Source organism: Tiliqua scincoides, chromosome 2 (genome assembly GCF_035046505.1).
Source record: "Tiliqua scincoides isolate rTilSci1 chromosome 2, rTilSci1.hap2, whole genome shotgun sequence".
In the NCBI taxonomy this organism is placed as follows: Eukaryota; Metazoa; Chordata; class Lepidosauria; order Squamata; family Scincidae; genus Tiliqua; species Tiliqua scincoides.
The window spans coordinates 64,565,776-64,593,207 of record NC_089822.1 but is presented as its reverse complement, the minus strand read 5'-3'; the positions used below and the strand labels follow the sequence as shown (position 1 = coordinate 64,593,207).

The 27,432-nt window shown below is 40.4% G+C and overlaps 1 protein-coding gene across 1 annotated transcript in view; it reads left to right on the top strand.

The window, feature by feature from the left end:
• Positions 1-27,432, top strand: part of NTRK2 (neurotrophic receptor tyrosine kinase 2) — a 177,160-nt gene that overhangs the window by 23,605 nt on the left and 126,123 nt on the right. The window contains exons 3-6 of the mRNA XM_066614976.1: positions 757-889; positions 2,223-2,519; positions 20,631-20,737; positions 22,167-22,266. Of these exons, the coding sequence (XP_066471073.1) occupies positions 757-889; positions 2,223-2,519; positions 20,631-20,737; positions 22,167-22,266 (637 nt within the window). The remainder of the gene's footprint in view (positions 1-756; positions 890-2,222; positions 2,520-20,630; positions 20,738-22,166; positions 22,267-27,432) is intronic.

Sequence of the window (27,432 nt, the reverse complement as noted above, 5' to 3'; positions counted from 1 at the left end):
CGGTGGTAAGCCTCGCAAACGTGCCTTGCAACCCGTTTGTGACAGTGCGCATCAGCGGTGAGCCGGCGTGCCGAGCCCAGGATTGGGCTCTCAGTTTCTACTGTTGTGCGTCCTGCTGTCTTGTAGTAGGCTCACACATACCAGAAGTGTGGAGTGGCTGTTAAATGAGGGGGCAGGATGTCTCTGTTCACAAAGTGTATGTTGACTGATTGCCTTCAATCAAAAGAGTGTTAATGTTTGGTATGCTTCAGCTCCCTTTTTTGTGATCCTATCTCTCAGGCAGCAAGTTTATTCCATGAAAAATAGAATACATTACCAGAGATGCAAATATAGCTATTCAAGTGATGTACAGTTTATTTACCCCTGCTAATTGGGTAAGAGGCACTTTTTCAAGTGGGTGCTCCTTTTTTAGCAGGGGGAGAGTAACTGGCCCACCTCACCCCAGCACTGTCTGTTCTAGTGGCTGTCTGCTGGTATTCATTTGCATCTCTTTAGATTGTGAGCCCTTTTGGGACAGGGAGCCATTTAGTTATTTGATTTTTCTCTGTAAACCGCTTTGTGAACTTTTAGTTGAAAAGCGGTATATAAATACTGTTAATAATAATAATAATAATAATAATAATAATAATAATAGTATTAAAGAAAGTGATTTGTACATTTAAGGTTAAACATATTTCTTAGCATATGCCACAATCGAGCAATCTTTCAACAGAACTACTTTCCTAACCCATTTATTTCTTTTTGTTTTTGTTGTAGAGTAATACATCCACGAACCCAGCTTCACTAACAATAAAGAATGTCTCATCCAATGACAGTGGTGTGCAGATTTCTTGTGTAGCAGAAAACAGTGTGGGCGAAGACCAAGCCTCTGTTGACCTCACCGTGTTCTGTATGTAAATAGATTTATGTAAAATTTTAACTGCAGATAATCATTGGCAAATGATACAAATAATATTCGAATTTCTGCTGAGTCTTCTCCAAAAAACCCACAAAGAGTGAATTAACACTGAGCAGAAATACATTTGTTTGTCTTGATTGGTGTAAATAAATGTATTTAAGGTCATCATTATCACCCCTTTCTTTGCACCCCCCCTTTTATCTTCCCTGGAGCTTGCTATGGGTTTCGCTATGTATGTGAGACCTCTGAGCAACATATTTGGAATTGTACCTTAATGTTCACTACAAGTGTGTGTTTTTGATCATAGCCCAACTTCATAGTTTATGGTAGAGAATTAAATAATGGTGGCCAATTGCTCTTTTCTCAGACATAAGATAAATTATATGTTTCCCACTGATTTATTTCTGAGTCCATGCACAAATCAGCTTTGAGAAAGAACTATGTAGCATTTTATTTTAGAAGTGTAGCTTCAAGTTTTGTCAACTTCTGTTCTAAACAATTAGTACTGTACACAGAAAATTTGCCAAAGTAACATTTCTGGCAGAGTGGATTTAGAAAAGTAGTTGTAAGTAATTGTCAACTGTATTAAAGGTAGAATTTACAAAGTCATGAAAAGGGAAGAAAGCCCTTCCTCGATGCACAAGCTAAGTGCTCCAGTGCAACCCTTTGCATATTTGCTTGGAAGTTTCACTTTGTTCATTGGGGCTCGCCCTTAGGAAAGTGAGGATAGGATTGCAGCGTAAGTGCCCAATCGTATCCAGACGTCTAGTGACAATGCAGCCCTGAGGGAACAAGCCCCAATTGGCATGGCTGCATCAGCGCTGGAACGTTGGATAGGTTTGGGCCATAAGTGTTATATGAATCAGTTTTTTTTTCTTTGGAGCATCTTTAATCTTTCTGTCCCAGCAAAGGTTCAAACTATCCTGGCAAGTAGTCAGTTCCCAGAGTCACATATGGAGCTGAACAATCGCAACACCATATAAAAATTTTGACTGAGGCACTTGTTCTGCCCTGAGGCATGCTGCACATACCCCACTGTGGTGTGGAAGCCTACAGCCTCACACTGTAGAGCATGAGAGGTTGAGGGTGAGACTACTCAGTGCCTGGAGGATATAAACAAGTTTAGTCTGGAAAAAGGGGGAAAGAAAAGCATAATTTATTATTTATTGTAGCTTCCTCTACAAAATTCCGTATTAATTGATAACTGGAAAAGACCAATTTGAGTTACCAGATCCTTAGTCTTAATTATTTAAAACAAGCTGATTAATTTGCAAAGAGGAGAATATATGGAGTACTGATTTCACTCTTACTGTTCTTCATGTAGTTGCACCAAATATCACATTTCTTGAAATTCCATACCCGGACCACCACTGGTGTATTCCGTTCAGCGTGAGAGGAAACCCGCAACCTATCCTGACGTGGTTGCATGACGGGGTTAAACTGAATGAGTCGGACTATATCTGCACTAAAATACATGCTATCAATCAGACTGAATACCATGGCTGCCTTCAGTTGGACAACCCTACTCATGTGAACAATGGTGATTATACCTTGGTGGCACAGAACCAGTTTGGGAAAGATGAAGCAAGCATTTCTGCACACTTCATGGAAGATCCTGGAGGTAGTAAGTATATTTATACTGTATTTAATTAAAGCATTAATTATATAGCACTAAAGCAATAGCTAATCTTTTCTGTTTGTTTTATGATGTTACTGAAAGTTAAACTAAACATTCAGCCACTCCCTGCTAGGAAAAAATGTTCTATTAATAGCCCAATCCTATTTGGGCCTTGTACTGACAGAACTTGCGCTCCATTGGCACAAGGCCTGAGTCACTGGTGGGGTAACTGCTGTGACAGTGTGGACAGTGTGGACAGCTGGCAGTCGTGGACATGTGCCAATTATCTCCAGAGCCCCAGTTGGAGCAGATAAGTTGGCAGAGGTGGCTTCCAGCGCCTTCCAAGGAGGACTTACAGAGGGTGGGGATTGAGACTGACCGGGGGCATGTCAGAGGTAGGCTGGGGACAGATATTGGTGGCACCGTTAATGTCCTGAGCTCTCAGCTTGGGCTCAACTTGCCCCCTTGGAATCACTCAAGTTCACACCAGCCAAAGAGTAAGCCCAGTGGGGACAAGGGAGTGGCAGTGTATGTAAGTAAAAGGTTTTTTTTTACTTATCTCTCCATCACTACCTGATCCCTGGTTGGCCTGTAGAATGAAGCTGCAGCAACTCTGCTGCATGCTCAGGGTAAGATTGGACTGTGTTTTGTTATACCATTGACAGTCCAATTCTATCTTGGGCTGGTTTGCAGTGTGTAGCGCTACTGATCCAATACACACTGCATGCTATGGGCTGGCAAGGGACCAGGCAGCAAAGGAGAGGTAAGACATTTTTTATTTACCTTCCTACCGCTCCCTGGTCCCCAACGGGCCTACTCATATCTACACAAGATTTGTTTTGGAGTAAATCTTTTCTGCCCAAGGGGGCCTGTTGGGCCCAGGGTGGGGGCTCTGGATCCTGAGATGCTGTCACTGCCTCAAGATCTGTCCAAATTTGACCCTGGCCTGATTCCCACCGCAATCCACCCTCACTGCCACCTAATCTACTCCGGTGGGTGCTTGGCTGCCCACTGCTGGTGTCACGTGGCTTACCAGCTTCTGCATCTTTGGTAGCAAGCCTGCCTTCGTCAGAGCCACTCAGGTGATGGTCCTTGTGATGTGATGGTAGCTCGCGAGATCCACCGTTACATCACAAGGATAGGATTGGGCTGTGAGTGCATGATCCATAGGGTCAGGATTATTTAAATACTGAAAAGCAAAGTAACGCAAATGTGAAGAAACCATTCCCTTGGTATACCCAGCATGGTTATCTTAACTTTGCTCATGACATAAACTGGTACTGCTTGGTCTCATTAAGTTAGTAATTGAATATCTGTTCATAAAATAATAATTTAAAATGCCCTATTTCCTATTTTTATTACACATTATAGTGCAAAATAAAGGGTAGTGTACTGCTTGTTGAGGCCAGCAGTTGTTTCATTTCACATTTCTTTACTTTTACTTCAAACCTATCAGAGTGTGTGTGTGTGTGTGTGTGTGTTTTGTGGAGTGGAGGTTGTCATTGAATTTATCTCTGAGGTATCAGATATTAATTAAAAGGTGTGCTGCAGCCAAGTGTTTTTAAGTTGTGGATGCTACTAAATGAGAGCCAAAGTACATACGACATTTAAAATGTTATTGACCCTGACAGGCTAAGTATTTCTTTAAGTGAATAACAGCTTGATAGGCCCTGCAGATTGGGTGGAGGGAGAGGGTTTTTAACCATTTCCATTTAATCATAAGGATAAATAGCAATCCGACTAGGGGTCTATACAATTTGGGACTGTGATTGGGGATAGCCTTAAAGACACTTCTTCTCTGCCTCTGTCCTGACCTCTCAGGTGTCTTAGTCTGACTGCTATTGACTAAACTGCAATTGACTAAAACTAAACCCATCAGAGCTAATACTGCTGTAAATGTCATGTCTAATTTGGCACTGAGGACTATTGTCCTGCACTGGAATAGCTTGTTTGTTCTTTTCTTGACTTGTAAGACCCTCAGGAGAAGAGGGATGGGTAGATCACTACATTGATGGTTCACTTCACTCAGGCCTCCCTGCCTTCCTCATTATTACTCAGAAGCGGCCTCTGCGTATCTCCCCATACGCGAAACTTTGCAGTGGGAGGATGTGTCATGCTTACATATTCCATTATTACTTTGCATGGCTTTCCCATCACTTTCTCAACTCAGAGTGACTTTATTTTTCTGTGAGCAAACACTTTGGTCTGCATCATATTCAGATATTACGTTTCAGCTTCTTACAGTACATTTAATTTCACCTACATCTGATTTTAGTTAAATCCAGGCACTGTCTTCTGTGATGCCAATTGCATAATCACTTCTTCTATTTCTTTTTTTCCAAAATCAAATTAAATCAAAATTGTAAACTGTAGGAAATTCAAGACAGTGAAGGAATTTTTGTTTTGTTTTGTTAATCTTTTGTGGAAAGAGGTGACATTAAACACAGGTGTAGAAGTGGTAGACTACCACAATACAATGTACTTATAACATTGCTTAGATCACCCCAGAGAGCTTCAGACCAGTAACAACCCACGTTTTCTCCAGCTCTTTATGATAGCTAAATGGGGTAGCTTGCTATAAGGTTAAAACTAGTGAGGTTTTCAAATTAGTTGGGGAAACACATCTCAGGAAAGGTAAGGAACCCCTTTGGAACAACGCATGAGAGGGAAGGGAAATTATGTTGGTTGAATGTGGATAAAACTATACATTATCAAAAAGCCTTAGTTTGTCTCGCACTTCAGCAGGGCAGCTCCTAATGAACATGGCACACACAGCATGTTTATTTCTGCGTGAAATAACCATGCAGAACAATGCTATACAAGTCTAATGAGATATAAGCTCCATTGAGTTTAATGGACTTACTTCCAGGTACATGAGTATAGGCCAAAATCCTGTTCACATTTACTTGGAAGTAAGTCCCATGCAGCTCAGTGGGGCTTACTTCAGAGTAGATTTGCAAATACTTGCACTGTTATACCATAATCCTAAGCATGTTTAGAAGTTCCAATGTGTTCAAGGAGTTTTATTCACAGGTAAGTATGAAAAGAGGTGAGCCATAGTCTCCAAAGCTTTTGTTTGTTAGCCAAAAGTTAACCTTGTGCCTCTAGCTGTGGTTTCTGTGTTTTATCGTGTAACTTGTTCCCCATCATCTTATTGCTTCATATACAGTAGTTATTATCTAAATTTTCCTTTAGTAAAAATCTACTAAAGTATTAATATTTTTTCTGTATTTATACTGTAGTAGAAATGGGCTTAAAGTGTTGCAGGCAAAGGAGAACTGCAGGGGGTTGGTCATATCGAAAGTGTCCACTCTTTGTACGTAGTGTTCCTTCTCTGATCATTTTAAAGCCTATTGAAGGGCTCTGTTTTTCCAGTAATCATCTCTGGGATTACGTGGAGACTGAAAACCATGTTGTTAAAGGTCTGAGAACTCTTGCATCTTGGAACAGCTTGGGCCAGATGCCTACAAGTGGGTAAATAGAAACTTGCTTGTGCTGGTTTGAGCTGAAGCAAGGCTCATTTAGAGCTTGGTTTGCATTAAGATTCATGTGTAGCATTTCTGTTGGCCTTCATCCCTCAGAAATAACAACAACAGTAAGAGACAAAATTGTATTGATCCTGTGATCATATTTATGAAAAATGGTTGGTTATGAAAAATGGTTGGCAACCTTCAGTCTTAAGACTATGGTATAAGCCTATAGCACCCAGTATTCCCAGGTGGTCTCCCATCCAAGTACTAACCAGGCCTGACCCTGCTTAGCTTCTGAGATCAGGCATATGCAGGATAACTATGATTTTGTTGCTATTTAACATAAGCACAGTTTAGTCTTGGAGCCCCATAATAACTCTGATGGCTATATTTGTGTTGTCACTGTGAATCATTATTCACATTATTAAATACAATCAAGAATCATAGTCCTAAAATGTGATCTCTAAGATGGATGGTGCAGGTTAAAAATGCTAACTGTCATTAGAACTCTGCAGAGCACCATATAATACATTATTCTGAAGTAGTCATTCCATTTTTACACCAAGTTTGGATTGGAATGCAAAAAATAAAACTCCCTTATAAGTGATACTATTAGGGCTTCCTAATACAATATGGGCGAATATAGGCTAATATAATGCTATCTGCATCTCTATGTAACAGCTAGTAACAGTCTTCTGTCTATTTGACACATTTGTTCTGTCTATTTGATAGCTTTATGTTATCTATTCCCTGTGATTAAGACAGGGAACCAGATTAGGGCTATGTAGATAAAGCAGTGGGACTACAGGGCAGATAGGATTGGGCTTGGTTGTCAGTGGCTCTCATTGATTTTAATGGGATAGTGTAAACAGGTTGAAGTACTGTTGGGAATGGAACAAAACAGCCCATCCTGCCAAAAATTCCTCACACTAATGCAGCCACACCACCAGAATGTGCACTGCATCCCATGGAGGAGTTTCAGGTCCCCAGGGTCTCCTCCAGGTAAGAGAACGTTTATTCCCTTGCCTGGAGGTAAGCATCTGCCTCCCAAATTGGTGTCCTTGAACCTGTGCCAGCCACTTTGCTGATACAAGTCCAAGTGGATCCAGGAAGGCAGACTGAGTGTGGAAAGTGGGTGGGATATCAACGGCACTACTGCAGCTAATATTTCCCCCTTCCTACACTCAATCTGCATTCACCCTGTTCTCCACTTCACACGTCCCCCCCACCCCATTCTGCCCACCTTCCACTTGCCCCCAGCACTGTCTTACCAGTGCCAGGGCTCTTTCTCTGGTCCACGGCTGTGGCTGCTTGTTGATTGCTGTGGCAGCCCAGTTACACTGACTGGTGTGTCGCATTTTGCAACAGCTGTTGCTGCTGAAACTCTTAATTAGAATTGGGCTGAAAATCTCTCATTCTTTCTCACACATAAATACAGACTCACATGGAAAGTCATTGGTAGCAGGTTTAGCGATTACTCCAAAGTTGCTCCAGAATAGAAACTTTTATTTTTTCCTATATAAATAGGTGCCTACCATTCACTCCTTATCTTTGGAAAGTATAATTTAAAAATATCTACAATATAATTATATACATATGATATGGAATAATACAAAATGTTCCATATTATCAAAATTTTCATTCCATATAATGAAAGACTCTTCAGTATAAAGAGTGATTAATTCTCAATAAAGTTTTTCTGTATAATCATATTAGTGAATTTGGACAGTTCGGCAATCTTCCAAATCTTTTCTAAGCATCTTTTAAACTTGAGTGTAATTTTATTTAATTGTTGTATAGCTTAATATAAGTTAGCTATAAATACAAGATCACATTCTTCCTACTTTTCAGAAAACATAATAGTTACTGGAAGATTTCTGGAATGGGGAGTTCAGTGGATCACTCTCCCCTTTCGTCACGAATTCTACTTCTGCCTCTCAGAGCTCCTGTCCCCTTTTAGGCACCACAGATTGATTTAGTGAAAGGGAGAGAAGTGAAGTAACCATTCACTAGCATCATCCTCTCTGCAGCTTCTCATATGACCTCCCTGCCCCGAGAACAAGTCTTCTGCTATACTGCCCACTTTCCTCTCTCCTCATTGGAGAAGAGAGTTGGAAACTCTGTTGGATGCTCAGCAGTCTACTCAGACAACCTCAGCTTCAGTGCTATGGTATGGTGAAGGGCGTTTTAACGCCTTCTCCATGTTTTATCAAGCACAGCCAGCCCACAACTCTGAGCATTATAGTAGGAGATGTTTGGGGAGGGGATGTTATTTTCTCCCCCTGCATTGTGTGCAAGAGTTCCATTTATTTCTTTGATGGTGGGGGAAAGAAAGTGGCTTCTATAAGCTTAATCTCGTCACATAAGTTTACCATTCTTTTATTCCTTCTTGTGTTTTATTCCTACTGGAGGGCTTTGTACATGAGCAGACCTTTTCAAGAGGAGTTTTGAGTCTCCTTTTTTTTTTTACAATTTACAATGTAATATTTTTCTTCATACATGGGGAATTTTCTACATGTACAGAGACCAATATGTTGTCTGTGATTTCCCCAAATTCTCTGCTCTTTTGTGGGCATGGGGCCACCATGTTTGCAAAAAGATGGAATGATTATATATGCTTATATAATTAGAAAGGAGGATAAATATTCATTAATAACCTGCACTGATGCATTGCTGTGAAGGGATCCCGTTATAATTGGGCTGTAGCTAAGGTGACTTTGGAGAAGTTGGTTCAACGTCAAAGTTTAAGTTCTGAAGGAGATGCCTTCTTTAAATTTTTGACGTGGCGTTCTGTTTAAAATGGTTTAGAGAGAACAATAGCCAATATTGCCAAAACTATTACAAGAAGTAAAAGTTTTTAAAAACTGAAAATTTTTAAAGTTTAAATAAAGTTTTAAAAAACCTGCTCGCCTTCCAAAGCAAGCACAGTCGTGAGGTTTCCTGTGCTTTCCAAGTGCTCCCCAATGCATTTAAACATATCTTGGGGTATATGTCTGAAATGGAAAAGACTTGTGTCCCAAAAGTAACCTTACTTAAGCTCCAGAGATCTGAAGGCTTAGATCTTAGAAATTAGAAATATTAGATGAATATATTAGAAGAAAAATAGAAATATTAGAAGAATATTTCTTCTTTCCCAAACCATTCAGTCCAAGATATTGGGACTAACTAGTAAGAAGTTGATGGACCGACTCTTTCAAGTGAGGAGGCAGGCAAACCTATTTCATGTCCATGCCTCGTGTCATGATTCCTCTTCTCAGCTTTTGGGCAATTTACCAGCCTCTCCTTGTAAGCTCTTATGGGAATAGCCTGAAGCTTTAAAATCTCAAAGAAGATCAAAAACCAAAGTATTAAGACCAGGTTGTTTTTGGCTGCTGGCTGGAATGGCCCTATTCTTGCTGCTGAAAGCTTCCTTCAGTTCATGTTAGAGGCCTGAGAGGAAGGTGCAAGTCCGCAAACTCCTTTACGTAGGCTGGTGGGGCATGGTCCTGGGCAGGGGCAGGTGGATATGGTCAACTTTTGATGGATCTCTCTCTCCTAACTTACAGAGTGTGATAATCGACCCCCAAGGGCTCCACTGATACCAAACGGGTGATGATGCCCTTTAGCCACACACTTCGGCAGCTTCCATTTGCTACTGGGTTTTTAAATTTCTTTATTTATAATTTTAAATTTTTTTTTTCAACAAGAAAATATAACATAGCTTTGCATTGTTTCATTCATCTATCATGCTTCACAAAAAGGAGATACAATTTTCATCCGACTTTTAATTCTGAGAGAGGTGACCAACAAGCAATTCCAACACTTGGAGATTACAAAATATATATACAACTGAAATGCTCTGCTCTCGTATATGTATCTTTTCTTGAATCTGTGAAATTAATGAAAGGTAGCCATTTCTCCAAACAAATCATGTTTCTATTTGGTGTTCATATTGCATTTGATTCAAGTTGAAATTTGTTCAAGCACCATAATCTCCTAGATTTTTTTCAAGCCAGTCTGATATAGATGTTTTGTTCACTTCTATCTCGCTGCTATTAGAAATTTAGTAGATGCTGGAAGGGAAGAGATTAAGGCTGCAATTCTAGCCACACTTATCTGGGAGTAAGTCCCATTAACTATCATGCAACTTACTTCTGCATAGATATGCATAAGATTGGGCTCCAAATCTTATGGATGGGATATATTATTTTTCTATCTCTGCAGTCCTGTGTAGGTCTACTCACAAGCGCTGTTTTCTAAGAAATCCTTGCTGGTGCACGGATCTCTTTAGCAGCTGAATAGCATAGCAGTGAGGCATAATGCTGCCTTTAGATGTTTGGCTATGTCATCATCACGTTAGCACTGAACTTCTGGGTTTCCAAACTCTGCAGGCCTTGGTTGGGAAGTGTGCGGCTGCACTGCCATGCACCTTAAAGGGAATACTGTTCACAAGTAAGCCCTATTAAATTCAATGAGGTTTACTCTCAGGAAAGCGTGTATAGGATTGCAACCTAAGTTTATTTAAAATAGATTCCATAAGATCCAATTTAATAATGTACTTAGTAGCAGTCTTTATATATTGATTATTTTGAGCCCCAAATTATTCGATGATGGTATGACCCTGTAGTGCCACTGTTTATCCAGTGAAGATAATAATTTGATGTAATAGGGTGCTGAGTGGCAAGAGTTTTATATCATCTTGTAAGGATCTTAACAGTGAATTGCTTAGTAAAGGAATGTAGAAAATGTATGGAAAGGAAGACTGTGAGCCCATTGGCAACTGGGGAGGGAAGGGAAAATATTTTCCCTTACCTCTCCCAAGCCTCCTGATTAGCCCCCTGCCCCAAACATTGCATGTAGTGCAGCCTGTTTTGCCGTGATTTCATGCTATGGTGGGGAAAAAATCCAGTGCCCACCTGCTCGTAAGTAAGCCCCATTGAATTCAGTGGGGCTTATGTCCAGGAAAGTGTGCATAGAATTGCAGCCTCTACCTATGTTACAAAGCTAAGAAGTTTAGAAAAGTATGAAACCGTCCCTTTAAAATATATTTAAGTATACAGGGCCCCCCATAAATGTGGTTTCAGTTAACCTTGGATCAAATCCGCCTCCCCTGCACCCCCTCTGGAGACGAGGGGCTGCTCTCCTTCCATCTCCAGAGGGTGTTCTGAGCCACACAGAGGCTGTGCATGTCAACCTGCAGCCTCTGAGAGCATCAGAAAGGCAGAGAAAAAAATGTTACCTCCAGTTTTATTGTAAAAACAGAAGTGACATTTTTATTGCCTTATAAGGCATAATGAAGTCTGGGGAAGCTCTCCCTGGGCCTCAGGATGCTTTTTAAGGCAATGAAAAACATCACTTCCGGTTTTATGATAAAACCGAAAGTAACTTTTTCCCCTCTGCCACAGTCCACAGAGGCTTCAGGCTTCTAGAGGGCTTCCCTTTGAAACCCGCAGAGGCTTCAGGTAGAGGTGCGTGGCCTCTGTGGGGTTCAGAACACCCTCTGGAGGTGAGGGGAGTGCAGCTCCCCTCACCTCTGGAGGGTGGGGATTGCCCCATATCCATGAATTCAGGTATTTGCAAGAGGTTCTGGAATGAAACACCTGCAGATATTGGGGCACACCTGTAGTCAGCTAAAATTGACTCAAAATTGGTAGCTTTGGATAAGATGTTGTACCTAAGTTACTCAAATAATGGGAGAGTAGTTTATTTATATTTTATATGTCTGCTTTGAGTAAAAAGCCCCTGATGTGATACACATCACAAAATACGTGAATTTCATGTATTGAAGGATTGAGGTTCAAGACCTAGTGCAGTACAAAGTATTTTGAGCCAAGATGCTATTGGTATTTTAGGAGCCAACACTTGTTTCTGTTTGTCCCATGATGCCAGTGTAGAGAGAAGAAATGGGCTACTCTGTATCAGTTCTGGTCTTGATGAATTTTCTTGCCATACTATTTGAGTATGTAAGCTGCAATATAGCAGTGTTCTATACTCATCCATTTGGGCTGAGATGGTGTTTGTACAAGAGATAATACCTGTCTTAATTGAGATGCTTCATAGGTTAATCTAGGACATTAAGACTGAAATCCTATGCACATTTACCTGGGAGTAAGGTCCCACTGAACTCAGAGGGATTTACTTCTAAGTAGGCATGCAAAGGATTGCACTGTAGGTTCTGCATTAATCACTGGCATTGATTTTGGTTGATGCAATTATAGTTTTTTAAAAATCTGCCCAGATAATATTTTATAGCATTTTTTTTGGCATTGTGTGATTGTTTTAGGAGGTATAATAATAGAAAATGCTTGAAAAAGAAAAGTTTTGGAAGAACTGGCATTTTGATCATTGGTAAACTCAGGGGTCATGATAAATGTAAGCTATACCACTTTACAATATCAACCTAATTGATGACACTAATTTGGTATACTGATTTTGAAATAAGTTGCCATGATTGGGTGTGATGAGAGCTCCTAAATGTTTCCAAGGGCCATTTATCCATTTATATTTGTATTTCTCAGATGACTCTCGTTGGGTGGAGATGGGGATATTTAAAGGTAAATTTTCTGATTTATTATAGTTAATCTTAAAGGCAGACACCACACCATATAACTCCAGAAGTTTCTGTGAAGGCAAAGCTTCCTTTGGATCTGTTGTATACAAAACAGCATCATTAGAATATAGGCAGATTCAAATAGAAAATAGGCTCTTTGCCTGACTCAGTCCCATTCATTTTGGGGTCCTTCCTTAAAGATCTCTGCTAAGGATTCTATTAAAATCATGGACAATGAGGTTAAAAAGGGGGACCCTTTTTCCTTATTCCACATTTTATAAGAAAGTCATCTAATTTATAGCTGTTGACCTTTACAAATGCAGTAGGATTCTGAGAGGGTGCCCCTACCAACCAGAGGAAATCCATACTAGATCAATGTGTTTCAAGAAATTTAAGATTTAGACTCCATACAGATTATCAACGCCTTTTCTCTGTCAAGTGAGAGCATCACCAACAGAGATCTTTCTCTTTTATATACATTTATTGATGCTTTATGTCCAACTTTTGTTATGGTTTTTGAATGAAATTTTAGAACCCTGAAAGGTGAAACAGATCTGAAGTTACAGGTAGACACTACAGTGCCTCACATACAAGCTCACAGAGGTCTTCCTTTCAGTCACAGAATGAATCCTGGGCTGCTGGTTTTTAAAGTTTGCAGGGCCACATCACTTTCCAAGCCCAGATGAGACAGCTATTATAGGTAGGCTCCATAGCAGCTCATAAGCAAGCTCACAGAGCTCTTCCTCCACAGAGTTGATCATGGACGGCTGGTTTCCACCCTCAGATGAGACAGATCATACAGGTAGGCATCACAGAGTTTCACAAGCAAGCTCACAGCCACCTGATCATATATGGGCTTTCTCTTCACCCCATAATGAAAGGCATTTTGTTAGCAATTAGTAAAATGTATAGTACATCATACCATTAAAACAAAATATTACATACACACTTTGCGTCAGCTGAAGTATTTTTTAAGCGTGTTTTTTAAAATATATAGATGCAGGACCCTTTCTTTTCTAATATTTTCCTGTAGTGGAAAGGCAGAAAAAATTTCCATTGTTCTGTAGAAATAGCCATTGGTTCACAGCCTGTTTCTTGATGGATACTTTGGATTTGTATGTGCCCAAACTGTCTTCCTGCCTTTGAAAATTCAGCTTGTGGTCCAGCACACACACACTCAAAGGTACATATTAAATAACAAATTGAGTTCAGTGTAATCCTTCCACTTGACAATGCATTTTTCCCCTTGCAGAATAGGTGCAGGTTATTATTAGTGATGTGAAACAGGAAATTTTGAAAACAGAAAATTTTCCCTTGCTAAATTTATCTACAGAAAAATCCTCTCCCCAGGCAGATGAGCTAGCAAAACTCCCAGTTTTCCAGAACAGCATTAAGAATCCTATGCATTCCTCCAACAGTGGCTACAGTTGAACAGAAGTGGATGGTTTTTAACTCAGTCAAACAAAAGAGGTATAAGCTGCAATCCTAACCACACTTTCCTGAGAGTAAGCCTGTTGAACAAAATAGGACTTACTTCTGAGTAGACCTGGTTAGGATTGTGCCCATAGACTGACAAATGAACAAACTTTCTAAGCTTGCGTCTATTTCTCAAAATCTTTTGCTGGAGAATCCGTTGCAAACACAAGTAGTGAAGAGGATGGAGACAGATGTTACCTTGGTTCATAGATGAGTTGATAGAATCTCCTTTAGCAAAATTGTATGTGCTTCAAGCAGCGGTGAATCAGATTTGTGTCAATTTAACTGGAACTAATAAGTAATGCAGGTGTTTCTGCGGATAATGACAGTGAAACTGAAGGTGCCCTTGTGCCAAAAGTGAAAGTTAAACTATTGAAGTAGGTAAATGTATTACAGTGTGAGAGATGACCAAGCAGGTTGAGAGCCACCTCTCTATATATAAACAATGATTTGACCTTTCCTCCCCCCAAAATAGAAAAAAATATAGTTTAAAAATGGAATCATTCACCAAGTTGTTTTGAGGTTTGATAAATGTTTTGTCAGGCCTCCCATCTCTGACACCCTTTCCCTCAGGCTTCACGCCTCCAATACACACTTTACTTAGCCTAGCTGCAGTGGGCAGTTCCTTCCTTCTGTGTTTGTTGTTGTGGCAGCAGAGTGAGTTTCAAAAGTGCTGCATGGGGTTTTCCCCCCTCCCCCTCCTTCAACCAGGAAGAAAAATGATGGAGGGGTTTTGGGGAGTTATCTTTGTGAGAACTACTGCAATGAAGATAGGTTTCAGAATGACCCCTTGAGTCTCCTTTGCCTTTCTTCTTGCTTCCGTTAAAGAAAAAGAAAGTGTGCCCGCGCCATATCCTTTACCCACTCCATCAACAGCGGGGAGCTCCTTTCTTCCCCCTCATGTCTTCAGAGGCAGCACAGTGAGAAAACTTTTGAGATACTTATGCAATACATACAATTAATGGGTCAATTTTTTTGTTTCATTTATTAAATATACGGTACATGTCAAATAAACATGATAGGTGAGATCCAAACGTATTTAGAGCATTGGAAAATTTTCTGGAAAATGTTCCAGAAAGCCCACATCACTGGTTATTATATTAAAAACTTCTTGGGCCAAACCTGCTCAGGTCAGGTGAAGAAGTGAATTCTGTACTTATGAATGTGGATTATTTAGTAAATGTATTTGCAAAGACACCGGATAAATTCTAAATGTTATTATACTTACTTTGAATATTAATGTAAAAGTTAAATTAAACTGTCTTGTGAAATATAATTGGCCTAGTTGGTCACATTCTATTATGAAGCAAACAAGGGCATTTTATATTTCAATGGAAACAAGAAGTTTATTGATTATAATGTCTATAAAATTTAGCACTGAATTGGATGCCATATGACATTGCTTGTTTAAAGATTAATAAGTTTTAACTGCAAAATATAACTCTCCATTGTAAAGTAGTGACATAATAACAATCTCTTTTTCTTTTTGCCCTTTAGGTAGCCCATTCTATGAACATCTTGGTTATGTTGAAGCTGGTATATTTTTTTCTTTGTTTTAAACATGTACAGACATTGAAATGATTACTGAATGACTGAAGCAAGTAAAAGATGGGCTTTTATACTCAGCTGTGCTTAATTTGCATGATATTTTAATATCAGTGTTGATGTTCATTATGGGCACCAGCCCCCCAACAAGCATTTTTAAGTATCTTGATTTCACTGGGAGAGATTTCAGCACATATTGAGTCATCCCAAAGAAATTGATAGAATTTAAAAGTGCTTATCTAAGGCTGGATCATGCTCTGTATAGGCCCAAACTGCACATTATGATTAATGCTTGTGCTGGACCTTAAAATGTTTTGGTTTTGGGAAAAATACTGTATGGGGCGGGGAAACTGAAAATTACTAAAGCCATGGCAGGTTTTAATTATTATTTAATGTTATCTTGGGCACCATGGGTTAGCAAACCCATGATTGCCAAGTTAATAGGAAGCTGGAAGACACTTGTAGAAGAAGATCAGAGGGCAAGAGCAAGAATCCCATTTGGGAATCCTGTGGTTAGCTCAAAATCTGTTTCTATCATGACATGGTTATGCACTGTGTTACATCCCATTGTAGAATCATGGTATCTGTGTTATGAAGATATAGGGTGAATCCTTGTCATTTCCTCTTTCCTTTCCTCCTTTTCCCCCTAGATTGTCAAAGAATGTGGAAAAAGAAAACTGTATTTAAAAAACTGCTCAAGATCTACCACTCCATATGTACTTTTAGTGGGGGAAGATTAGTCACAAGATTAGTCTTTTCTAGAAGTCTAAACATTTCTTTATATTTGGGGAAGAGAAAGATTACTCTTAGCAAATTACCTGTCATTCCTGGTATTTATCCCGTAGTTCAGTATACTGCAACTTGTGGGTTGGAACCACAGTGGGATCATGAAGCCTCATTTGTGGATCATGGCAAACTTTCAAAGCCTGTGCAAGAGAGGGCTTGGATTCAATCCAATAATGGTACTGCCTTATCAAAACTGAATTCTTAGTATAATCCTGCACAGCCGCTTCTTGCTGTCTTGCCTTGCAGCTCCTAAGGCCAGCCCTGCCTAGGCTGCTTTTCCACAGGGTTGTTGTGAAGATGCAAGAGGTAGGGGGAAATGGTGCAGACAGGGGCAGATCACATCCTGGGAGGGACGCAGAATTGGTGGCAAGTCTCCAGTATCCTACTTTGATTGATTGATTGATTGATTGATTGATTGTAGCTGTAGGACAGCTTGTAGGACAGGATTGTAGGACCACTGCTGTAGTTAAAAAAATCTGGGTGAACAAGTGTATTACAATCCAATCTTATGCATACTTAAGTAGAAGTTAGCCCCATTGAGGTTAATAGGACATATCCCCAGGTAAGTATGTGTAGGATTTCAGCTGGACAGCTCAATCTTGACTCAAGTCCCATGCCATGATGCAGCAGTGCTAGTGCAGACTGTGCTGCATCATTGTGAGAAGAGAAGCAACTGTGGATCTCCTTGAGGAAAGGGGCTATTTGTCCCATTGCCCTGGAGAAAACCCCAGCAGCTGCCACTAAGGCAAAATCACTGACACAAGTCTGAGCAACCTCATGTCAGGAACTCAGGCCTGGGAGAGGGGATGGGATACAGTAGAAGCAACTACCACTTTCCTCGTCACACTCCCAAGCTTGATCCGTCCCCTATTTCCAACTCTCAGCCCCATTATACTCCCTCCTCAACCCTATTCTGCCCCCCACTGGCCCGCAGAACACCTACTTTCTCGGGCAGGCGCTGGCAGACTGGTACAGGTCTTAGCCACAATAATCCAGACTGCTGCAACTGCTTTATAGCATACACTGTGCACATGCTTGTCCCCCTGGTGCAAGGCCAGATAAGATCATGCCACTAGTGGCTCAATTCTAACAATGCTACCTACTTATAATAAAATTTGAAACAAACAAAACCCTCAAGAAATTGGTTTCTGCCATTAAATGTATTTACATTTTCTGTGTCTGCTCTGTTCCTAGAGCTGAATATGCTATTTTTCCAAAACAAAGTATAGAAATAAACTCTGCTAAACATATAGAAAGATCAGTTATGTAAAAGTAAACAAAAAACATTTAGGATGAAACTGTACAATGTGAAATTAAATATTCCTCTTATGATTTTATGTTTGTACTGAGCACACTGCATGATGCTTATTTACTTCTAGTGTTTGGAATTGGCTCATAATCTCATATAATCAGATTGCCTTTGCCCTCATACTAATGAAAATAAAAGAAAAACCTTGAGTTTTGCTCAAGATTATGTTTAAATGCTTCTCAGTTCTTTATTATCATATGGTAGCAACACAGTTAACATGCCAATGAAACTTTATTTACATCTTGCTTCTTGTATTACATTGCAGCCTTAAGGCCCATTGAAGAAAATTGGTTTTAAAATTGGTTTTGAAATGAATAATCCCCATGATATACTTTTCGAGTTGCAAACTTTAGCAGGTTTTTCCCTCATAGGTTGAAAGATATTCAACATTAAGCTTAGGTTAGGTGATGATTCCAAGAACAGGGAAGACAGGCCTAAAAGCCTCTTATTGGATAATGGAACCTTCTCACCAATCCAAAGTCTGTCATTCTGATGGCAACAGGAAGGCAGGGCTTTGGGGTTCACTTCAGGAACTTCTAAAAATGACCCTACCCTTTAGTGATTCTGTCATTTTAGCCTCCACAGTCTTCACATAGGTCTAAAGGATTATCTTTGAACATGTGGAGGTAGAATATCTGTATCCTGACTTGGATGATCTCTTGATCTGATTCCAATCCCATGCCATGAGATTCACGATATAGCACAGTGCTATAGAATTACCTTTTCCTGGAAGGCTCACTCTTTGACACATGACAAATATTAGTAACCATCATGGGAATAGAGTAGACAAATACCTGCATATTGTAGTGTGGAATTTTTAAAAAATAAATTTCACTTCATTTTATTTCAGTTAAGGATTATCAGATTTATGAACAACTTTAAAGTTTGCATAGTTTAGCAATAAAAGATTTGGGATAAGTTATGCAATGAGTAACTTTTCATTCAATAGTTTATTTCTTTGGCCTTCCAAATACCTATTTCGCTTGATTTAGATCTTTTAAATTTAACCTTATCCCCTCACAGAATGATATGTTAAGTGAAAAAATCACTTGGGAATATTCTGAGTAACGCAACATTTTTAAAGTTCCTCTCTCTCTCTCTCCTTCTCTCTCTGTGTCTGTGTGTGTGTTTGTATGACTAATACATTTCCTTATGTTCCAACTTAAAAACTCACCTAAACTGAATTGTACTAGATTCTTCCCCCACAAGAAAGATAGAAAGAATACCCATCTAAGCCTTTAAAAATCATTTATGTTTCCTTGTGTATCACTCCTAATTTAAATTGGTTAAATAATAATTTAAAGACTTCTTTGTCCTCAGAAGAGCAATTCAGAATCATTTGAAAAGCTACCTATCCTCAGCTTCTGTGCTACCATCCTCACCTACGCATCCTCAGCTTCCATCCCTACCTCTAGTTGTAATGAAATCTTATATGAAAACCACATTGCTCGTATTTTCTTCCCTTGCCTCTCCCCCAGGGCCAACCTGGGAAGTATCTACCTTTGTCCATTCAGCTTCCTTCACCACTTCTCTTCCTCTTGCTCCTGGGTGAACAAGAGTATTGTCCCAGTATGGTATGGTCTGGTGCGGGGTATAGCATTTGGTGCATTGCCTTAGGTGCCAGGAAGTCAAGGTCTGGCCTTGTACATTGTAAATTGCCTTGGGGAGTCCTCTCTCTGTTTGCTTATGCCATGTATATTGATAATTCTATAGCAATGAATGATTCTCATTATTGCATTTTACTTTTAAAATATATGCTAATGCTTTAAGAAAGAAAGAAGAGATCATGCAGGTCTACCAAACAAAATAAAACAAAACTTTTTTGAGTCACCAAGAATGTTTGAACAAATTTAGGATATTTGGGGGCTGCTGAATCCAAAATTAGCATTGGTTTTGCCTGATTTCCTCTATTTCAGGGGAGGGTGTGGCATAGTTACCTTACATGCTGATTCAAGCAGCTTTCTCGTGAGGAAGCCAACGCCATGGCTTCCTCACAAGAAAGCTGCTTGAATCAGCATATAAGGAAATGTGCGACACCCTCCCCCGAACTAGAGGAAATCAGGCAAAACCAATGCTAATTTTGGATTCAGCTTCCCAAATATACCCAAGGTCTAACTTTTATGACAACAAAATGAGTGTAGGCCTGTATTATTGAATTTGAAGAGTAGATACAGCTTTTCAGACCACAGAATGTTTAACAAGTGATAAGCAAATAAAATTCTTGACTTTTTATGTTTTTTGGAAACAAATTGCAGATATATAGACTCTGATCAGGTGCTCACTGTACTGTAAAGAGTGATCATGTGAGGGGCTTACCATGAATGTGGAGTTAGACCAGTGGTTCTCAAACTGGTGGGTCATGACCCACCAGTTCGTTTAAAGATTCCCCCGTCCCTTAAAGGGACGGGGGAAGGGGAGAGGCAGGGAAGTGATCCCCAGAATCGCGCCCGTATGGGGGGGCGAGGGGGGTGCTTGTGACTTACTTTATGAAGACAGTGCTGCAGGAGATGCAGGGAGCCCTGCTCAGCCCTCTGCATCGCTCCCCGAGGCTTGGAACGTTCGGAGAAAGTGGGCGCAAAGCACTTCTGTTCTGCAGGAGGTGCTTTGCGCCTGCTTTCTCCGAACGTTCTAAGCCTCCGGGAGTGCTGCAGAGCCCCTAGTGCTAGGGGGCCTAGCCCTTCCCCCACAAGAACTTACTGAGGGAGTAAAGCTCTTTCAGAGTTTGAGAACCATTGAGCTAGACAAATGCTGATCGTGGGGATGACAGAGTGGAACTGAGCACACATGTCACAGGCTTGTGTGGGGCTAGCATGACACTTCATAGGAAGCTCCTCATGTGTTTGCTCTCCTCTAGAGAGTGAACACCTGAATAGAACTATCGTTGAGCAACATTCTAGGTTTATTGGAAATTTACATTGACTGTGTTAATTGTTTTAGCTGAGGCAAAAAAAAAGTTACATGCAAGTATGTAAATAACAAAAATGCTTTCTTTCTCTTAGAGGATTATGGAACTCCTACAAATAATGATTTTGAGGACACTACAAATAATAGTAATCGAGTTACTTCAACGGATTTCTCTAACAAAAACAATGAAGACAGCATCACTGTAAGTATATACCTTTTTGATTGGTTTGTCATCTTCACAGACTTTTGACCCAAACCATACTGGGCCAGGTGCTGGCGCACCACATGTTGTGCCAGCAGAGGCTGCTTTATGGCAGTTTCAAATCAGCCTCCACTGGTGCTGCTACCAGGCCGCTAGCAGGGAGGCCAAAGTAATCTCCCACATGCCAGCAGATGGTTGAAGACTGTTTGGAGCAGGCAAGGCAGCACAGGGAGTGGAATGGGGCACGAAGGAGAGCAAAATGGAAGGGGGTGGATGGACTGGGGCAGTGACGGGGGCACGGAGGAGGGCAGATCAGGCACAGGAGAGAGGAGGGTTCAGCATTGGTGGTGCACAGATCAACTCAGATTTGCACCACTGTTTGAACTGCCACAGGTCTGAATTGGCCCATAGTGACTGCTGGGGTTTACCTGGGGCAAGGGAACTGATGGTTCCTTACTCCAAGGAGGCCTTCAGTGACCTAAAATGCCCAGCAGGATATAGTGGAAGCTGCACTGGTGTAGCTGCATTGCTGCGCACAGATTTAGTTAGGATTGGGCTGTTTCTCACTGGGGATCTGTTGACAATATTTTCATTTATCTTTGAGGCACCATCTTGACTGTACCCTCAGATTTTTTTTTTTGCTAGATTTTCTATAATGTGAAACAATGTCTTTACTGAGCAAAGAGCAGGTGGATTTTTGACAGAATGTAATTCACATTGTTGGATTCACGTAAGGCCTATATCTTCTATTAAGTTGGAATTGCTTAATTGTGCTTCCAAGATGCTTACACCCAAAAAAGGTTTTAGTTTCTTTGGTATGAAAAATACAGTACAATTTTGTCTATTTGTTTTAATAATTATTTTAATAATTATGTTTAATTATAAGGGAGGAGAAACTACACTAATATGTGTAGAATTATACTACAACTAATCCTTGGGGCTTGTGATGGTCCATATCTCCTCAGAGCAACAGCCTACTCACCATATTTTGGTAATGGCAATTCTTCTCCCAGAAAGATGGGTCTTTTTCAGGAGAAAAAAAATGCTAATTCTCCATTTTCACTAGTACTGTATGATTACTGTTGCTGTTAAGAAAACCTTCTTGACTGTGGGCCCAATCCTATCCAACTTTCCAGTGCCAATGCAACCACAACGCAGCCCTGAAGAAAGGGAACAAAAGTTCCCTTACCTGGAGGAGGACTCCGTGACTGTTCCCTACCGCAGGGTGCAGCACATGCCTTGTTGGCATGGCTACACCAGCGCTGAAAAATTGGATAGGCTATGGTCCTGTGTCCATTAACACTGACTGTCAGAGGATCGAACTGTCAATTTCCAGAACTTCTCTTGTTTGATTATTCCAGTGTCAATGTTCAAAGACATTTCAAGACACCTACAATATTGGTTTTAACATGTCTTGTTTTTCTCTTAGGTATATGTTGTAGTGGGAATTGCAGCATTAGTGTGCACTGGCTTAGTTATTATGCTCATTATTCTCAAGTTTGGAAGGCACTCCAAGTTTGGAATGAAAGGTAAGAATGGCTGCTTTTTCCCTCCTTTCCTCTGTGGCTTACATGCTAATCATTGATTTGTATATAGTTATTTCTAGATTCACAAGGGTATCTTATTCCCTCATACCAAATACATTTATTTACTAAGTGTGGTACACCTGTTGAAATCAGTGTGAATTAGACATGTATAACTACTGGTCCTATTAAATGCAGGCAGGCAACTGAATCTGTTTTTATGACCAAAGGCCAAACTAGATGTGTACACAAATCCATCTTCCAAATGAAAACATCTTTTCTTTAAAAAAAAAAAAAAAAAAAAAGTGTTATGACCCACAAATATGGCACATGACAAAAGAGTAAGCCTCTCCCTCCGCTCTCTTTTCTTTACCAATGTCATCCCCAATCCTTCAGTTTTTAAGGAAAAGGAACTTTTGTTTGTATGCATTTGCATGCACAAACAGGGCTTTCTAACACCAAGAATGGAACCTTGGTCTTTGTGTTCTCATGTGAAACGTAGTTTAACTTTCAGTTGATATACAACTGACTATGCTGCAAAAGATTATGTAATATTATAAACGGGGATTTTTGAAAAACCATAATCCACAGTTTAATCCATTTAAGTGAACTGTTTTATGTGCAACTTCAGATCTGGAACGAAAATTCTTAGCTTTCATACTGATCAAAATGGCAAACATTTTCTGTCTGATTAAATTCTAGAGATAGAAAGAAACCTGGAGAAGGAAACCCAAACTGCTTTTGCTCATCTTCATAGACCCATCACCGTGTCATGCCTTTATCGGCAGTTTGCAGCCATGATTGAAGTTGGATTTGCAAACTGTGATATTTGCTGAGGGTTGGATTCTGGCCAGAGTTTGTGTGACTGGAATAGCCCTTCCCTGTGCACAAGAGGGAAATAGTCTTTCCACTGACTCTCCCCTCCATCCACAGCCTCTTGTGCCATACCCCACACTATTCCTTAGAGTCCCCTGGCTATTAGAATTGGATTTCCTGGGCCCTGGGGGTCTGCAGCACAGAGAGGGAAAGCCCCATTCTGCAAATGCCATCCCATTCCCAGTTTTCTGGAATTAAGCCATAATGTTAGAGTTAGTTCTGAAAATTGCAAGGAAAGGAAAATTAAAGACTGACAAGCAGTACTCCCTTTATAATTACTGTACAATTATGTAATACTTTCAAAATGGAGGTAGTAACTTTAAGGGGACAAATACATCATAATGTAGGATTGTATAATGATAATGACTGTGGGTTAAACTAAATGAGATGGCAGTCCATGGTCAGATCTCCTACTTTTTTAGTAAGCTTAAAAGCAGCTATAGGAAATGGGTTAGATGAGGATGATGGCACTCCATGGTTGGCAACCTTCAGTCTCGAAAGTATGGTATAAGCCTACAGCACCTGGTATTCCCAAGTGGTCTTTTATCCAAGTACTAACCAGGCCTGACCCTGCTTAGCTTCTGAGATCAGACAAGATCAGGCATATGCAGGTAGGTTTTTTGGGTTTTTTTAAACCCTTTTCCTTATGCCAGAGGTTTTCAGACTGGGGCATTGTGATGCCCCAGCCTGAAGGCCCTGGCCTCTGCCCCCTTAAGGGGCTGAGGTAGGGGGGAGGCAGGGAGGAGGCAGCGACGCAATTGCCAGGATTGCACTGCTCAGGGGGCCTGCAGGGACTGGGATGCAATCACCAGTCCCTGCAGCATTGTCCTCGGGGTGCGGGAGCTTCCACCCCCTTCCACCCCTTCCGGAACTGGAGCAGGATCGCTCTACTTTCACTTCGTACCAGGTGGGGAACCCTGCAGGCGCTTGCGCAGGGCTCCTCGCACCCCCAGGAAGATGCTGTAGGGACTGGTTAGTGCATCCCAGTCCCTGCAGCCCCCCCCGGGCGGCGTGATCCTGGGGATTGCATCGCTGCCTTCCCCCTGCCCCTACTGCCTCCCCCCCCCGCCCTTGCAAGGACTTACTGTGCTTTTCAAACTCCTGGAGACTTTGAACCACAACCTTATACCAGTTTGTATTCCAGAACACACCCCATCCCAAGGTCTGCTATTTGTCCTCCAGGGGAATATCTGTATGTGCCTTTATATTTTCCACCCACAAAGCTGATAGTAGCTTTGGTAGAGGTGATTTAAACTGGAGAAACTGTATAGAAGGAGACAGTTAAAACTCCCCCTTCCCCATCTCCCTAATCAGTAGCTGTATTGGGCTGCTAATTAGTTTTTTTTAAAATGAAGAGATCCTCATCTCAGATCTTTAATATCACCTTTAGCTCAACCCTTACAACTCATTAAAAGTTGTTTTCTTTTTTTCTGCCCTACAACCTCCTTAATTAGTTCAGTGGCACTATTAAATACCTTCAAGATGTGATGGTAGTTGAGAATAGAATATTCTGTGAATTTAAATATAATCATCAACACATTTAAGATTACTTTGGAACAATACCAAGATTATACCAAACATTATTGTTTGATTGTGTTGGCTCTGCAGAAAATTAGTTAATTCTTTTTACTTAAAAATTTGATATCTTTTCAGTATTTTTATATGAATATGCATTTCAAAGAAGATAGAACACAAGAATAATTTATTTATCTTTTAGGTAGATTCTCATCTTTAAGTTTAGTTAGTTGCCATTTCCTATACAGAATATTATTCTTGGTTTTGACACTCGTGTGTGTTTGTGTGTGCGCGTGCGCACACACGCACGCACGTGTAATGTTTGCATTTGAACTGTTGCGTTCATTTGTCAAGAGATGAGGCATTAAAAGAGCCAGATTCTATTCATCCAATATACTGTGATGTTTGGAAGGAAGATATGCTGGACTCAGGAATGGTCTCTTTGGGACATTGCTGTGCAATATCAACACAGAATGACTTTTTTAAAAAAAAAAACAACAAAATGGTTTGATTGATACAAGCTAGTCAATAGTTACCTTTGTTTGATCCATCCTTTGAGATCCAGTGCAATTTCCTCTCCACCCCCTCCCCCAGAACTTGAAGTCCCCACTTCATCAGTCTCTTGCTTCAACCCTTAGGGAAATATGCCAAAATCAGCACTATGTTGCTAGAATTTCTATCTGGATCAAGTCCAACTCATCTTTCACTGATATTCTCTCACAGTTCTTTCAAACAGCTAGTAGTGAACCAAACTAAAACATAATATATAAGCTGTACATGCAGCACTTTTGTACATTGGACGTTTACTTGGAATTAAGTCATACTGTGCTCACTGTAGCTTACTCCTAGGAAAGTGTGCATAGCATTGCAGCCTTAGAAATATATTTCAATGCCGTACTTGTCACATCATCTTGAAATGCTACTTTTACATATTATATTCCTCAACAAGTTCATTCAGGTTTTTTATATGATTTACTATTCTATAAAACAGTGCAGTATTACAATGTAATAAAAACAAATCGGTAAGATCAAATAAAATTTGATTTAATGCTTATATTCTGTTCTTCCACAAACAGTATACTGTATTTTAGTTATAGAGAATATTGCTTTTGACGTTATTAAGGCATATGAATTATTAAGCCAGACTATATCCCTGATGTAATGAAATCCTTCCACAATATCTTTTTGTTTTTTGGTAACCTGACAAATCTTGGGATGTGCTGAACAGTAACGAAAAAATAAATCTTTGGTGATCTTTTATCAGGGTTGTGCAAGTGGAAGAAGCCCTTGCACAAGCAGAATGCTCCTTTTGTTCACAGAGGAAGTTCCCAGTGGTGCAAATGCTAGTTGGGATGATACTCGGTGTTCACACATACAAATTTAGGATTGAAGCTTCCAGGTAGTGTTTTGTGGTACATACCCACTGAAGACCTTTTCTTGTAGGCTTTTCATGTGATTCATCTGTGCCTGTGAATATATAAGGGCTGCCTGTGTAGGGCATACGGGCAGAGATGAGTTAAGTCCCAGAAGGAGCTGGACAAAGTTATTGGAACATTTTATATACTGTAACCTAAGAAAGGGTGTGCTTACCTATTCAACTGTCTCTGATTGCATGAGGTAGTTGTCAGTGTTGTATGACATCCTAATTCTGTGCTCCATCTTATTTACATTATTTTAGGAACAGAAATTGTCCTACAAAGAAGGAGACCGTGTATTGTTGTTGTTGTTGTTCACAGTATTTATATATTGCTTTTCAACAAAAAGTTCACAAAGCGGTTTACAGAGAAAGTCAAATAACTTTGACTTTGGCAGTGAGTTCCATAAGTAGTACACATGTACCAAAGTTAGAGCCCCTTTAGGACCCTAGAACACAGGCTATTTCCTCTTGGGGTGGTGCTGTGCCAATGAATGCATTAGCAAGTCCCTTCATCTAGTATATAAATTTCAAATCTTGCATTAGAGTTAGCTAACCTATATCTCTGCAAGAAATGAGAGCTTCAAAAAAGCCTCGTGAGGGAAAGAGAGCCAGGCACTATACCAAAAACAGGGCCAAGAGACCACTATTGTGAACACAGGAGTCAAATGGGAGCTGTGGCAATATCCTTTCTCTTCGTCTCCTTTGTGATACTCACAATGCAGCACTGTATCACAGTATACTTTGTTCATCTATGACCTGACAGATTTAGATGCCAGTGCATGAAAGTCTATGACTTTTGTCAAAATGAAACTATTTTGACTACTTATTTAGACTGCCCCCCATCCATGTCCATCACCACAATAATAGCTATTGCTTTAATGTACTTATTTAATACCTCCTTATCTCGGGTCTACAGTTTCATGAACAGATAGGGCAGAGAGCATGCAGAGATGCATTGCACCTCCCCAGAGGTCCTTGTCAGCCTTCTGCCCCCCAGCATACGCTCCAGTCATTATTCTGTTGAGTGTTTTATTTCTAATAAAGACATTTAGGGACAAGTCTTATCCAGCTTTCCAGCACCAATGCTGGTACAATGCAACCCCAAGGTAAGGGAATGAATGTTTCCTTACCTTGAGGAGGTCTCTGTGATTGGCTCCTCATCGCAGGATACAGCACACGCCTGCCTTGTTGGCATGGCTACATCAGTGCTGGAGAGTTGGCTAGGTTTGGGCCCTTAAAAGTTGTGTAGAGAATTCTTCTTCATTCAGAATATCTAGCCTTGAAACATTTCAGCAATGCTGCCAGTTCCTTTCTTCACTTTCACCGTCTCCCCCCCCCCTTCAGTTGCATGCCCAACACCTTTA